A 15,657-nucleotide genomic window follows, 5' to 3' on the forward strand; every position below is an offset into this window, starting at 1 on the left:
CTATAGAACGTGAAGGACCCTAGACATAAAGATAACTTCCGGCAAAGCTCCTCCCAAATATATCCAACGGCGTAAAGATAGTTTTTTTTTGAAGTGGCATTTATGTAGAAGTAATACCTTCTTTGAACTCTAGCTTTACTGCATAAATGTAAAATAAAGATAAAAAAAAACAGTACTTACCTTGTACAGTCAGCATAACATTTTGACGGATGTGACGTCTTTTGGCCGACACCTGGCACTCGTACACGCCGCTGTCCTCCGGCGTGACGTCAGAGATGTGAAGGTTCCACTCCAATGAGTGCTTCTTATGTATGACCTTGAACCTGGAGTCACCGATGTACGTATCCATACCTATAGTTAAAGGATTAGGATCGGATGCCCTTCTCCAAACAATCTGTGAAACAAAAATTGTTATCACTAACAAAATCCAAACCAAGATAACAAAGGGATAAGAAAGGCCTTGACAATCTCTCGTTTCATTTTTTTATTGGATATTCAAATAGGGACAATTATGGTATCTTCTTCTTCTTCGTCGGAGAGTTCAGATCAGTATTGTTAAATCTGAGATGAACCGCGCAGTGGTTTCCAGATTACGTAGTTCTCCGTATAGTTTTTCTTTTATACGAGGGTTTTGGGACCAGAGTCTTGTTCCGGCCTTTTGATATAGTATGCAGCTTTGAAGGACATGGTCAGTATTCTCTGGTGATGCTACAGAAGGGCAAGCTTCGCTAGTCCCGATTTCTAGCTTCCGGAACATATGTTGTCTCATTCTATTGTGTCTTGTTCTGAATTTAAAAAAATTATGCGTTGGTCATGTCGAGATAACTTATAAAATGCATCCTTTTTCTTATAATTGGGATGTGAGCTGGTCCAATTCTCATTTATTCCACAAATTAGCGCAATTTTTGTTTATATCTCTGCTAGTTGTTATGATTAACAGCAAAGACTTTTGTAAACATTATACAATTTATGATTTAAAAGGAACATTTCAATGAGTTGAACCAATGAGATTGGAACACATATCTTTCCTTTTTCCTTGCTTTTTGTGACCTTTTCTCAATGTCAAACATTTTATTTATTGGCAAAGACGATACATGAATCAATAAAAAATTAACAAATTAAACTAATTACTGGTAATTCATTATTTTGTTTGATACCGACGATGGAAATTAATTCTTCGGTATTTAGAAATATGGCTAAATATTTAGGGTTTTGTCCCCTTAGATAGTTGTACACGTTATTTCTCCTACACCCATTCTCGGATCAATTTGAATTTTAAGATAATTATTTATTGTACCTAACAAAACATGTATCAATTAAAAAAACTATTTGTCAATTAACTATTTGTAATTAATAATTTTGATTGATATTGAAGAAGGAAAATAACTCCTCCATTATTTAGATATTTAGTTGTTATTGCGGAACTCTTCCCCTTGGATAAGCCTTTTAAAATTTTGTTAAAAAAAATTTCTTGTTAAACTATAAATTGAATCTCTCTCTCTTTCAGTGGAAATACGACCCCCCCCCCCCCAATCCAGGTAAGTCATTGGTTAATTAGGTCACGAAGCTTCTACCAAACCATGTCTCTGTGAGAGGACAGAAATACAGTGTAAAAACATGCATAAGTCAAGACAAAAACGAATAGCTCTGGTACATCTAGATCCATATGGGAAGTGAATTTGGTGCAAAGTCTTATATCCATCTCGAAAAAACTGCTTCTAATTCACTTCATCCCATAGGAATCATTTGACAAAAAAAAAAAAAAGAGGAATGTTGACAGTCTCAAGATAACAATGACAGTTAAACATAAGAACTCTTCTTGGGTAGAGATCGGGTACGTTACAGTTAAATAAGCCTCTTTTCCCCCTTATTTATCGCAAAACATTTCACGGTGTGAAATTCGTAGTTGGCAACTTCATTCACTCAGCCTTTAAAAAAAAAAAAAATCAGAGGAAGTAAGCTGTTGAGCAGGGGGTCTGAGTTGTTTATTTTTCGAGCTGTGTAAAACTTGCCAACTATAGTTTAATTGTATTTTTTTTTAAAGGCAATGCAGAAATGCTTATTAAAATCTTTTATGTCTTTTTGTGTAGGTCGAAAGAATGTCTTGATTGAAATAACAGCCACGACTTTCAAAGTGAGCCAAATCTACGAATGTACAGCTGTACAGTATTTTTTTCCCCATATCACTGACTTAAGTGGGTTTCTCTAAATGCGGTTAACATAACGTCTTCTTTTTTTTTTCATACGCTTTGTTTATAGGAGATAATTCAGCTGAAAAATAAACATAAGTTAAAATGTACCATAAATACTGAAATTGCTAATCTCTCTTTCTCCATCTCTCTCTCTCTATATATATATATTATAAGTTACTACTCACTGAATGATTGATCAAGAGAGCTCTGAAACTAGTTATGGATTCGAATGAAATTTCGTACACAAGTTCCTTTTATTTCTTATGTGCTTACTAAAACAATGTTTTGACAGATTCTCAACCTGAACACCGCAATTAACAAAAAAAAAAACAACAAAAAACAACAACTTCATTTTTTTTCGGTAGTTCTCCAAAAGGCCGCACTCTATATAAAAAGCATCAAAAGAAATAGCACACATGTTCCGTATTTTTAAAGTAAATTCTTACTTTGCCTTACGTGATTTTCTCTTTCTTTTAGAAGCGGTACAAATAAAATCAATAACGAATCACATTAACAGAAAAAAAACAAAGATAAATCTACAGTGAGAATGATATACATCTCTAGTCTTGATTCGCATATTTCTGATGTGGTTACATGCGAGCGAAGTTTTTTTCAGACTATTAATTAAGAATTTATTGCGATCAACAATGAAAAATTTGCGACTCACTAATTTGTCAATTGATGGGGAAAAAATAGATTTCAGGCCTCGTGGAATACTAGGGCTCTGGGGAACACAGTTTGGGAAAGACTGGTCAAGTATATCGTATTTTTGTTACAGTCTAGCCAGTATTTGGAACTTAATTTGAAAAACAAGCAAACTGATTATTTATGGAAATATTTGTTGTTAAAGTATTTTATAAATAATATATGTAACAGTCAGTAGTATAATAGAATGTGTATATTATACTTGTAACTGTCTAGTTATCTTTCCTAAATAGTGTCTTCCCCAGAACCCTAATATTCCATGAGGCTTTACTAGGTCTACTCCAGTATCATGTATTGCAGTTAGGATGTGTCTATTTATTAATTTCCTTTTATACTTATAGCCTATAGCTATATATAAACTATACCCAGTATATTGTACTGTAGTTATATATTGTAGTATAGATAAAGAGTGGTTAAATTAGCACTATTCCAACTGACGGGTTCATCAGTCACGTGACTACTTAACTGTTGATCTCTGTGTAGATTCTACCAAATACTTAAACTACTTTTTTTGTGTGTGCTGGCACGAAGAGTTCAATTTTTGAGCTCCCGCTGTTCCAGGAATGTTCTAAAGTTACCAATGTTTAGTATACGATGTGAGCAGCTGTAACAATAGTAGCAGGAAGAGACTCACTGGCCAATGGCTGAGTGCCCATCTTGTTCATCTTTACTATTGGTTGAGTACTTTTGAGATAACCATTTAAACGCTGTTTGTTTTCATTCCGAGAAAACCTGTTTTGTCAATCAATAAATCAATCATTTAATCAATCAATCAAGCAAGCAATCATATTTCTTTAAGACTTTGTTAAATGCCCATCTGTCAGTATCATGGTCTATTTGTCTGTCTATACGTCCGTCAATTTGATTGTCTATCTATCCGCCTTTCAGTAGGTCTAGGTAAGAAAGTTGTCTTATCAAATTTATTTAGCACAACGTAGCAGATCAGACATTTTCTATTGTCGTAACCATGTGTGTCACTTAGCCTTGAGTCTGTATTTATCGAGCTCTGTTATGTGACTTTGATTGATTCTAAAATTAAACAGCACTAATGTCTGTTTCGGAAATAATGACATTCTAACTTTTCAAGAACTAAAACATGAAAAAAAAAGGTTATTGACAGATGAAAGTGTTTACGAGTCTGTATAAAAAGTTCAAGAAATCAAACTTACCAGCACCTGACAGAGATTATATTACAGATAAGATAAGAGACAATCTGATTCTGTGATATCAATAACTCTTTCATGAGGGAAAGATTCTGGTGTGACAGTTTCACAATTTGTTTTGCCAAAAAGCACGAGTGTTACAAAGACAGTCCAAATTACAACTAATAACAATGTACACACTATCAAGTCAAAATTACAACTAATAACAATGTACACACTATCAAGTCCAAATTACAACTAATAACAATGTACACACTATCAAGTCAAAATTACAACTAATAACAATGTACACACTATCAAGTCCAAATTACAACTAATAACAATGTACACACTATCAAGTCAAAATTACAACTAATAACAATGTACACACTATCAAGTCAAAATTACAACTAATAACAATGTACACACTATCAAGTCAAAATTACAACTAATAACAATGTACACACTATCAAGTCCAAATTACAACTAATAACAATGTACACACTATCAAGTCCAAATTACAACTAATAACAATGTACACACTATCAAGTCCAAATTACAACTAATAACAATGTACACACTATCAAGTCCAAATTACAACTAATAACAATGTACACACTATCAAGTCCAAATTACAACTAATAACAATGTACACACTATCAAGTCCAAATTACAACTAATAACAATGTACACACTATCAAGTCAAAATTACAACTAATAACAATGTACACACTATCAAGTCCAAATTACAACTAATAACAATGTACACACTATCAAGTCCAAATTACAACTAATAACAATGTACACACTATCAAGTCAAAATTACAACTAATAACAATGTACACACTATCAAGTCCAAATTACAACTAATAACAATGTACACACTATCAAGTCCAAATTACAACTAATAACAATGTACACACTATCAAGTCCAAATTACAACTAATAACAATGTACACACTATCAAGTCAAAATTACAACTAATAACAATGTACACACTATCAAGTCCAAATTACAACTAATAACAATGTACACACTATCAAGTCAAAATTACAACTAATAACAATGTACACACTATCAAGTCCAAATTACAACTAATAACAATGTACACACTATCAAGTCCAAATTACAACTAATAACAATGTACACACTATCAAGTCCAAATTACAACTAATAACAATGTACACACTATCAAGTCCAAATTACAACTAATAACAATGTACACACTATCAAGTCCAAATTACAACTAATAACAATGTACACACTATCAAGTCCAAATTACAACTAATAACAATGTACACACTATCAAGTCAAAATTACAACTAATAACAATGTACACACTATCAAGTCAAAATTACAACTAATAACAATGTACACACTATCAAGTCAAAATTACAACTAATAACAATGTACACACTATCAAGTCCAAATTACAACTAATAACAATGTACACACTATCAAGTCCAAATTACAACTAATAACAATGTACACACTATCAAGTCCAAATTACAACTAATAACAATGTACACACTATCAAGTCAAAATTACAACTAATAACAATGTACACACTATCAAGTCAAAATTACAACTAATAACAATGTACACACTATCAAGTCAAAATTACAACTAATAACAATGTACACACTATCAAGTCAAAATTACAACTAATAACAATGTACACACTATCAAGTCAAAATTACAACTAATAACAATGTACACACTATCAAGTCAAAATTACAACTAATAACAATGTACACACTATCAAGTCAAAATTACAACTAATAACAATGTACACACTATCAAGTCAAAATTACAACTAATAACAATGTACACACTATCAAGTCAAAATTACAACTAATAACAATGTACACACTATCAAGTCAAAATTACAACTAATAACAATGTACACACTATCAAGTCCAAACTTGCCTATTCTGGAGAGTGGCCGCGAAGCAGACGTTGCCTGGAGATATAGATTTTTCTAGGAGAGATAGACATTGCTAGGTGAGGTAGAATTTGTCAAGAGAGGTAGACTTTGCCAGGAGGGTAGCATTTTTAAGGAGAGGTAGACTTTGCTAGCAGTTTCTGTAAAAAATGTTTCTATCTTAGCGTGATCCTATGGCAGTGATCCCGATACAGCAGGATGGTAACTATTGTACCGATCTGAGGACTTCAGAAATCTCTTGCAAATATACCAGGGGAAGCCATTGGTAACATTGGAAATGTCAAATTCAAATATAACAACATCAAAGCACGAAGAAAGATTTCTTCAGTAGTAATCAATAATGTTATTCTCCCAACATTCGTAGCGCTAATGAAAACTTATAATAGATAAAAAGATATACACATTCAAAAGGTAAATATGCTTCTTTTTATTTAATAATTTTATTTCTTTAGTGGAAGAATAATATGAAATTTAAACATTTATCGTGTTCTGAGTTCTATCGAGATATTGATAATTGCTGCTGCGACGGAGAAGCTAATCGCTACATTCTAGTTATCTTGTGAAAAGAGAAACCGGAAGTGACGTGGATGTCATCCAGATTAAGCAGTTACTATTATGTCACTGGTTAGCTCAAGTGTCCATTGATTGAGTCCGGAGCACACTAGACTATAATGAACCTGTCCAGTCTATTGTCTGCTAAGCCAGTCAGACGATAACAGGCACGGACTGACGGAATGGTCATTAGTGGATCTAGTGGAAGTCTGAAGTGTGAAAATAGTTGTGGAGCGGAGGGAAATTGTGTATGACCATTTGGACTTTTGGACACATTGTCATTTCTAAGTATTTTATTGTAAAAAAAATTATGTTTATAATCGGAACCAATCAATCATAGATTGCGACAGAACAGACTATTAATGTCAATCTCTTTGATTACGAAAAATAAGGATGGGTGTAGTGTTTCACATGGCTACGCGAACCCACAGAATAACATAGACCATTCAATAACATCAATATTATGTAGATACAAGTCTATCTATCTATCTATCTATCTATCTATCTATCTATCTATCTATCTATCTATCTGGACATTGTTGCGCACATGTAAGTGCGTGGAGAAGGCATTAACATACCAAAAGCTTGTATTAGAATAGCGTGTAGTATTGTTCGGACTTTGGTTACAGAGAAGAACTAACAAAATCTAATTGTATTTTATTTTCTGCATTTACTTTGTAGCTAATTTACGTGCAGACCTACTCGTCAATAGTTCGTTGAACACCTATCTCAGACCTCGCGGAACACAGTATGGGAAACACTGGCCCAGGGGGAAATGTAAATGTCCGAAGTGCTTATTGACGGTCGCATTACTGCCAGTGTATTAGTCTCTAACATGCACGATTATCTAAACATGGATACATGTAGTTATCGTCTCTTTTGAATGAACGTCTGTACTTTATAAGATAAGAAAATAAGATAAGCTTGTATTCACAAAGTGAAAAGAATCCCACTTAACTATATAATATTAATGAAGAATTTGCAATAATAATAACTTGCGCTGTTAACAAACTTACCGTGAAGAATAATGTACAATTAATCTAGAGGCAGGCAGACAGACCGAGTGAGATACATAAATAGATTGATAGACAGAGAGACACTGACAGACAGACATACAGACACTGACAGACAGACAGACAGACAGACAGATAGATAGATAGATAGATAGATAGATAGATAGATAGATAGATAGATAGATAGATAGATAGGTAGATTGATTGATTGATTGATTCATTAAGTGATAAGGAGAGAAACAGGCAGACGAGTTAGAGAGATAGATTGATACATATATATATATATATCTAGAGAGAGAGAGAGACAGACAGAGTGATATAGATAGATAGATTGATTGAGAGAGAGAAAGAAAGAGAGAGTAGGTAAGAAAGTGAGGGAGAAAGACAGAGAGTGAGAAGGAGTGAAGCTGCGAGGGAGAGGCAGGGAAGGGAGATATAGAGTGAAAGATGGAGAAAGAAAATGAGAGAGAGAGAAAATGAACGAAAGGGAGAAAGAGAATGAGAAAGAATGAGAGACGGAGGTAGTGAGAGAGAAGTAAAATTAAAGAAAGAAAAAGAAATCCAATTCACAAGGGAGATCATTCAAATCATTCCAGTTATAACAAGGGAGTTAAAAAAAAAACAACAAAAAAACCCAGCATATTTTCTGTTGAATGTAAGAATTGATGTCTCAGAATCTCCCCCGGTGTAGGACACTTTTATCTCTAAACAAAATGTTCACACAGACAGAAAACATGGGGGAAAAGTTGATACACGTAGTACAGTGGCGTAGCTAGAAATTTGCCATCATTTGTGGGCCCTGGGGCCTGACCTCTTTGGGGGCCCCTGCATTTTGTATAATATTTGATGTAAAAAACAATTTCAAACACACATTTGCCCCCCCCCCCTTTTTATGTGGGGGCCCGGGGGGATTTTCAAATTCCCCCTTCCCCCCACCCTAGCTACGCCACTGCTGGAGTATAATGGTTTTATGACATGCGTGTGAACTTGCAAGTTAAGATAAGAATTAGGGTTATACGGGTTTGATTGCATCACCTAACCCTAACTTGTGAACAGAGCTAATCGCTGAGTTCTATTAAAAGAATTCCTATCTTTATTGATAGCGTTATGTCGTCTGCAGGAGAGTGGACTTCAAATTATGGTTCTTTTTGTATTGCATTCTTCTCGTGTCAAGATCTCGGAAGACAGGAGATCTATTCCATTTTTATTTTTTAAACTTCTGAGAAGTTCTCCGAAGAAACTTTCAGACGTCTGTTGAAGTTTCCGGAGCTTATGAGAATTGCAAAACAAGCAAATACACTAACCTCATTCCAATCATTCTAAAAAGAATGTGACGATAGATGCTATATTTAGATATTAGGCTAGTGGCTAACTGTGGCTTAGTACATTCTCTAGAATCAAAGTGCCTCTTTTGAATGAGTTGTAGTTTTTAAATGTCTGTAGTCCAGTTTTAAAATCTTGATTCAAAATAACGTTACAGACTCATATTAATCTGGCGCCAAAATAAGGTAAAATTGGTGATTAGCTGATGTTCAATCACTTCAAGCACTGTACAGCCACAATTTGTGCTTTTGCTTCTACAAGCAACATTTCTTTGTCCAACTTCCAAATATTTAATGAATCAGGTCTGAAACATAAACATACACACATACGCAGAAATAAATGCATTCCAATTTCAGTTCCTTCTAGTCCCTTTCTAGCTATTTCCAGCTATTTCTAGCTATTTCTGTCCATTTCTTGTTCAGAGCAAAATTAGGTGCACGAAGAAATCTGGGTAATCGCTACGGAAAATTCGTTGCTCGTCTGATCATTCAAGAACAATAACTCTGGCATTTTAGGCCGAGTTCTATCGTGTTAGGAATGTCACCATGGAAACAGCTCAGTCATGTGTCTAAAGTAAGTACATCTAAGTTTCTAGTCTTAAACTTTTAAAATAATTTTAAATGGTGTAATTTTCTCTTGCTTTTCAGCGAGGAATAAGTGCATGACAAGCACCCTTATCACGTGACACACTGTAAGCGAAACAGGAGACAGCTATTAATGGATCTATAAAAATGTTTGAAAAATGTTTTCATTAAAAAAGTATTGAACATCCTATAGAATCTGTTTCTCCCTCGGGGATTGTTCTTTTAACAGAACGTTCGAGAACTCCATTGAATGTCATATTTGTTTCGTTTTGTTTTTTTAATTTCTTTTTCTTCTTTCAACACAAACTTATTTTACTTTAGGATGACATAGAACAGCTTGGTAGTTAATATAAAAAAAAACAGCTTTGTATTTAAGAGGACAAATAACAGCCTTGTATTTAAGATGACATAGAACAGCTTGGTAGTTAATATTAAAAAAACAGCTTTGTATTTAAGAGGACAAATAACAGCCTTGTATTTAAGATGCATAGAACAGCTATGCATTCTCAGCTGATTACCAAAATTCACTAGACGCTAAATGAAAGAGAGCTATTAACAGGAACACATATAAAGAAATTCAAAGAACACACTAGAAGCTGTTAAAGGGTATGCGTTACATTGTCAACATACAAAACAAACACATATGTTCAATAACCTCATTAAAAGGTTGAGATAGATGGGAAGTATCGGATATTTCTTGATAGCTAAAGGAAAACTCTTTGGGGACATCAAGAATGATAAAGTTTAGCAAAAATGTTCACCCAGAATAATTTCCTGGATGTAGCTGGACAAAGTTCCTTCAATCAAGATTGGATTGGGTGCACTAGAGAGAAAATGGATAAGCCAATAGAGCAACACATTAAATAGAGCATCCACCTGTACTTATAGTAGATCTATACATTCCTTTAACCAGGAAAGGGGGAGGATGGCCCGGGGGGGGGGGGAATGTTCCATTTAAAAAAATCTAATATTCTATAGTTATTAAAAGAAAAATAACCGCTCCATAAATTATATACATGAGGTATTGTATCTTTTTTAAAAGTATTTTTTATAAATGTTTTTCTTGTTGAAACATAAAAACAGCCAAATTGCAATTTTACTTTATGCTTCTTTAAATTAGATAACGCACAGTTTATGTAACTGTCTGAAAATCTAAATGCTCTTGTTTTTACAAAGCTTAAATCAACTCACTCTGTCTGTCTGGTAAAAGTTTGTACACATTATTTGTCACAAACCCAATCTCGGATCGAGCTGAAATTTTGCACAATTATTTCTTTAACCTGACAAAACAAGAATCAATAAAACAAAAATTAACCAATCAGTTAACCCATTGGTTCTTCTTCTTCTTCCTTGTTCTCATTATTATGTCGGAGCGTTCAAAAGACTAGACTAATATATGAGAGGAACTGCGCAGTGGTTTCCAAATCAGGGAGCTTTTCATATTTTCTTTCTTAAGGGGTGTTTTAGGGCCAGTGTCTTGTTATGGCCTCTTGGTAAAGAATGCAGTTTTGAAGGACATGGTCAGTATTCTCTGGTGACACTACACATGGTCAGATTTAATTTCTTTCTTTGAGCTTCCGGAACATATGCTCTGATTCTGTTGTGTCCGGTTCTGAGGCGAAAGATTAGACGTTGATCTTATCGAGATAGCTTATATTAAGCGTCATCTTTCTTGTGATTCGGATGAGAGTTTGTCCATTTCTCATTTATTCTATTCACTATTAGTTTCTTCATTTCTTCTTGATAGAGTGCAGAGTTTAATTGTGAGTTTGTTTTCCCACTCTCGGCGAGTGTGTCAGCCTTATTTCCTTCTAGTTCTATATGTGCTGGTATCCATTGTTGTTTCCCTTTTCAGACCTTGCGATCTATGGGGCAGGTGATGTTAAGGTCATCTGTTTCTATGGCCAAAGGTTAACGTACAGGGTGCCATGTGGCCAGCACAACGACCAACCGCCTTTACTTTCCCCAACTTAAGTCAGGTACCCATTAGAGTTGGGTGGACTCAGGGACGCCCTAAAAATCCCAGCCTTCACCGAGATTCTAACCCAGGAACCCAGGTTCGGAAGCCAAATGCTTAACCACTCAGCCACTGCGCCCCCTGGTATCCATTAAATAACTGTTGTTTTTTTTTGCTGTTGTTGTTGAGATTTATAAGTGCTGTCCTGAGTCGTTTCATATAGGAGGAATATGAGTTTCCAAGCTTTGGAGGGTTGTTTTCGCATCGGTTAGAAAGACAATCTGACTGTGTGGGGTACTTGGATGATTTGCTAGCATGGTAGCAGCTAGTTTTAGTACTTCCTTTTCTGCTCTGTGGCTGTCAGAGAGCTCTTCCGTTGCAATGGATTTTTCTAGTTTTTCTCCATCGGGCCATTCGATGAGTATTTCAGCTCCTCCTATTGGTAATTCATTATTTTGTTTTGTATCTCAAACAAGGGAAAGAAATTGTACTGATACGTTGAATAAGCCCCCTTTATACTTTGTAGAAAGAAAAGTTTGAAACTAGCAATAGATAGCTATAAAACCTTCTATTTTTATAAGCATTTCCCTGGCATTGTGGTTAATGTATTGGCTTGAGGAGTATGAAAAGGCTCTCGAGTTCGAATTCAGGTCGTTCACTTTTTAGCGGCCCACGAAAGGGGAAAAGACGCTATTAGTTTTGTGCGAAATGTCTGTCCGTCTGTCCGTCCGTCCCGTTTAGATCTCGTAAACTACAAAAGATATTGAAAATCCGACATCACAATATTTTAGACCATTCAAAGTTCTGATGCAACGGCTACTTTTTTTTCCTGAAAGCGAAAAATCTAATTTTTAAAATCAGTTATGCAAGCAGTTTTTCAAAGAGAAAAAGCTAATTAGTATACATTATAAGTTAAACCTACTTTAAAAGAAATAGTAATCTTGTAAACTTCATTTTTATGTACCATTTTTATATTGCGGAAATTTATTTAAATAAAAGATTGAGCGGTAAAGCGCTTGGCTTCCGAACCGGGGTTCACGGGTTCGAATCCTGGTGAAGACTGGGATTTTCAACTTTGGAATCTTTGGGCGCCTCTGAGTCCACTCAGCTCTAATGGGTCCCTGACATTAGTTGGGGAAAAATAAAGGCGGTTGGTCGTTGTGCTGGCTACATGACACCCTCGTTAACCGTAGGCCACAAAAACAGATGAACTTTACATCATCTGCCCTATAGACCACAAGGTCTGAAAGGGGAACTAGTTAGGCCAGGTTCACATCTAACATCACCTATCCTTTGATCTGCGGGACCGTTGGGGCACTACACAAGATCTGTTAACCTTCTTTCTCCATTCTTATCTCTCATTTGTCTTTGATATAATTTCATTCGGATGTTCTTTCTGAAAATATTGAAGCCTGCCTGGGTGGACCACTTCGGAGGCCGATTTTAAGTTTGTGTTTCTACACAAACTGTCTTTTGTAACCTTGTTTTTTTAAAGAAAGCTAAAAGCATGAAATTTGCGCTAAACAAAAGAAATTGGTAAAAATATTTGTAATCGCATAGATTTATTATTGTTAGTTTAGATCGACTAGATCTATTACAAATTTAAATTCCATGTCTGATGCAAAATAATTGATGCAACTACACTAATATAAGCTTTTTTAAATATATATATATATATATATATATATATATATATATATATATATATATATATATATATATATATTTACTTTTGCTTTAAAAAGTAAAAAAAAACAACAACAAACAAACTTAAAAAATATATTGTTGTATATGAATGAGCTGTTACAAAATAGGACATGTATTAAAACATTACTTGATATCACAGTGCTATATGGCCTTGCATTCTGCAGCTTATATGTGTTTAATACTTTCTTCCAATGGAACATTTGTTTCCTGCCTAAAGAAGTGTAGATGAAGTCACGTGATCCAGGCCAATGGTCATTGTTTTAACACATCAATGGGCACTCGTCACATAAAGGCTCTTTCATAATAGCCTCCCTCCCATAAAAGCGTGTCTGATCTGGAACAAGCCACACGACCAGTCGATAATTTATCGTCTCTTCAAGACCGGGATTAATGGACATTGCCATAGATTTGGGACTTAAAATATTTCTGAAGAAATAGATGGGAGGAGTTGCGCGGTTGTGCGGTGCATTTGTTGAATTGGTAATAAGAGAGAGAGAGAGAGAGAGAGAGAAAGATACAGAGAGAGAGAGAGAGAGAGAGAGAGAGAGAGAGGGAATGTGTGGGACAATATTGCTTAGTGTTTTGTGAGTGGCTGGAAGGGATTTGAGAAATATGCAACACAAAAATCTGGGATTTTAGAAAATACGACGGACGTATAGTTTGTGTGTGAAAATGACAAATTCGTGTACAAATTGGCATGGGAAATGATGAAACATAATTCATTGGAATATGGGAAATCGCATTTTCGATATTTCCATCCAACAAATTAGGAATATTTAATGTAATGTAATGAAATTACTTCAATCTAGTTTCTGATGTCTGAAAATATGAAAACATGAACTCTAAGATGTCTGACTCATTATAAATGTTAGTTATGTTAGCTGCAGGGTCCACGTAGCTGTTGGCTTGTAGATATAGCGACAAACACTCTGCTATGTAGACACACAAACACTCTGGTATGTAGACACACAAACACTCTGCTATGTAGAAACACAAACATTCTGCTATGTAGAAACGTGACTTTGCTAACTTCAATAGAAAAAGAAAAGTTTGATATTGAACATAAAGTGATGAGACAGTCAAGTGATAACATTGTAAGAAATTTTAGGCTATAGCTAAACGCTCAAATGTGAGGCAGAAACAGTTTGGTTACCCGAGAGGGACGCAAGTTGGAATCCGTAAGTACGCTAGAAATTATCAATAGGAGACTCGAGCTGATTTGTGTTTTCTGAGCTCCAAAAGGCAGCAAGAAAGCCTTCTCACATGTCCACAAAAGACCAGAGCGTACTTAGCTTCCTATAATAGAAAAGAAGCGCTAAGAATTTGTATTAGGATAGAGCAGTGGTCTTCAACCTTTTTTGGCCCACCGCCCCCTTTTTGTATTTTTTCTATTAAAAATTCCGTCAGCGCCCCCCGCTAAGAAAAACACTTACAAAGAATCGTGAGAAGGCATATATGAACAAAATATTATCTATTTATTAATTGCTTTGCTGTCAATAACACTTATCCCACATGGAAGACGACCGCATGCCAAAGGCGATCTTCTTTGGCGAGCTTAGAGTAGGACGGAGTTACTGAGATGCCTCCCGTAAGCGCAATAAAGATCCACTCAGTAGCCATTTCGCCCTTACTGGCATAGACTAAGGTACCTGGCATCATTCTCTGGCAGCAGATGGCCTCTGAGAGAGGCAATTGGAGAGCTCTCACAAAAGCTACGGGACAAACATTTAAGACTCAAAGAAAAGCTATTATTGAAGACAGGCTCAAAAGACATAAAAAAAACTTAAAGCTTTATCTGCTTAAAATTCGGGATAATATGTAAATCGCAACTGGTTTTGCGTAGTTATGTGAAACACTGCACTCAGCCTTAATCTTCGGAATCGAAGGCATTGCCTATTTTATCATTATAAAAAAATTATGTCAAATAATTTTGAAGTGATTACACACAAAAATTAATCTCATTGTCATGACTTTCTTTCAAATCCTAAGAATAGTTGAATATTAGGGCCTACTGTTTTTCAGTTTAATTGTAAATTTAGGTTTATTTTTAATATAAACATTATTATTGCTGAATTTACTACAAAATGAAATTAAGCAAATGGGAACCCCGTGCCTCCTGCAGTCTGACAATGTTAGAAATTTCAAGCTTTAAATTAGTCAAAGCAAGGCGAAAGTTTCATCTAGTGGCTACATCCAGCCTATTTCTATACTTATTCATTAAGTTTGTTACGCACTAAATCTAGGTTAACCATTTATGTTGGGATAGCTAAAACATAATTGCATTTTCAACCAAAGTTTGGAATTTTACTGAAACATTCAAATGCAGATGCCTACCATAAAAAATATTTTTTAGCCTGCTTTAAGTCATCGCCAACCGTTGAATCTTCCTCGTTCTCAAAAAAAATATTTCAAAATGTTATTTAAGAGCTTAACAAAACGATAAATAACAAACCCCTTTAAAAATCCAGAGAACTTCAGTTTACAACAAGCAGTAGCGGCCTTAGGGGTGGCAAGTGGGGCAACCGCCCCAGGGCCCG

The 15,657-nt window shown here is 35.0% G+C and overlaps 1 protein-coding gene across 4 annotated transcripts in view; it reads right to left on the reverse strand.

Moving 5' to 3' along the window:
- The window catches only part of LOC129927407 (myosin light chain kinase, smooth muscle-like), a 154,786-nt gene that overhangs the window by 16,550 nt on the left and 122,579 nt on the right, over positions 1 to 15,657 (reverse strand). For all 4 annotated transcript variants that reach the window (XM_056036387.1, XM_056036377.1, XM_056036400.1 and 1 more), the window contains exon 4: positions 181 to 394. In XM_056036387.1, coding sequence (XP_055892362.1) covers positions 181 to 394 — 214 coding nt within the window. The remainder of the gene's footprint in view (positions 1 to 180; positions 395 to 15,657) is intronic.

The sequence above is a fragment of the Biomphalaria glabrata genome, chromosome 1 (assembly GCF_947242115.1).
Source record: "Biomphalaria glabrata chromosome 1, xgBioGlab47.1, whole genome shotgun sequence".
In the NCBI taxonomy this organism is placed as follows: Eukaryota; Metazoa; Mollusca; class Gastropoda; family Planorbidae; genus Biomphalaria; species Biomphalaria glabrata.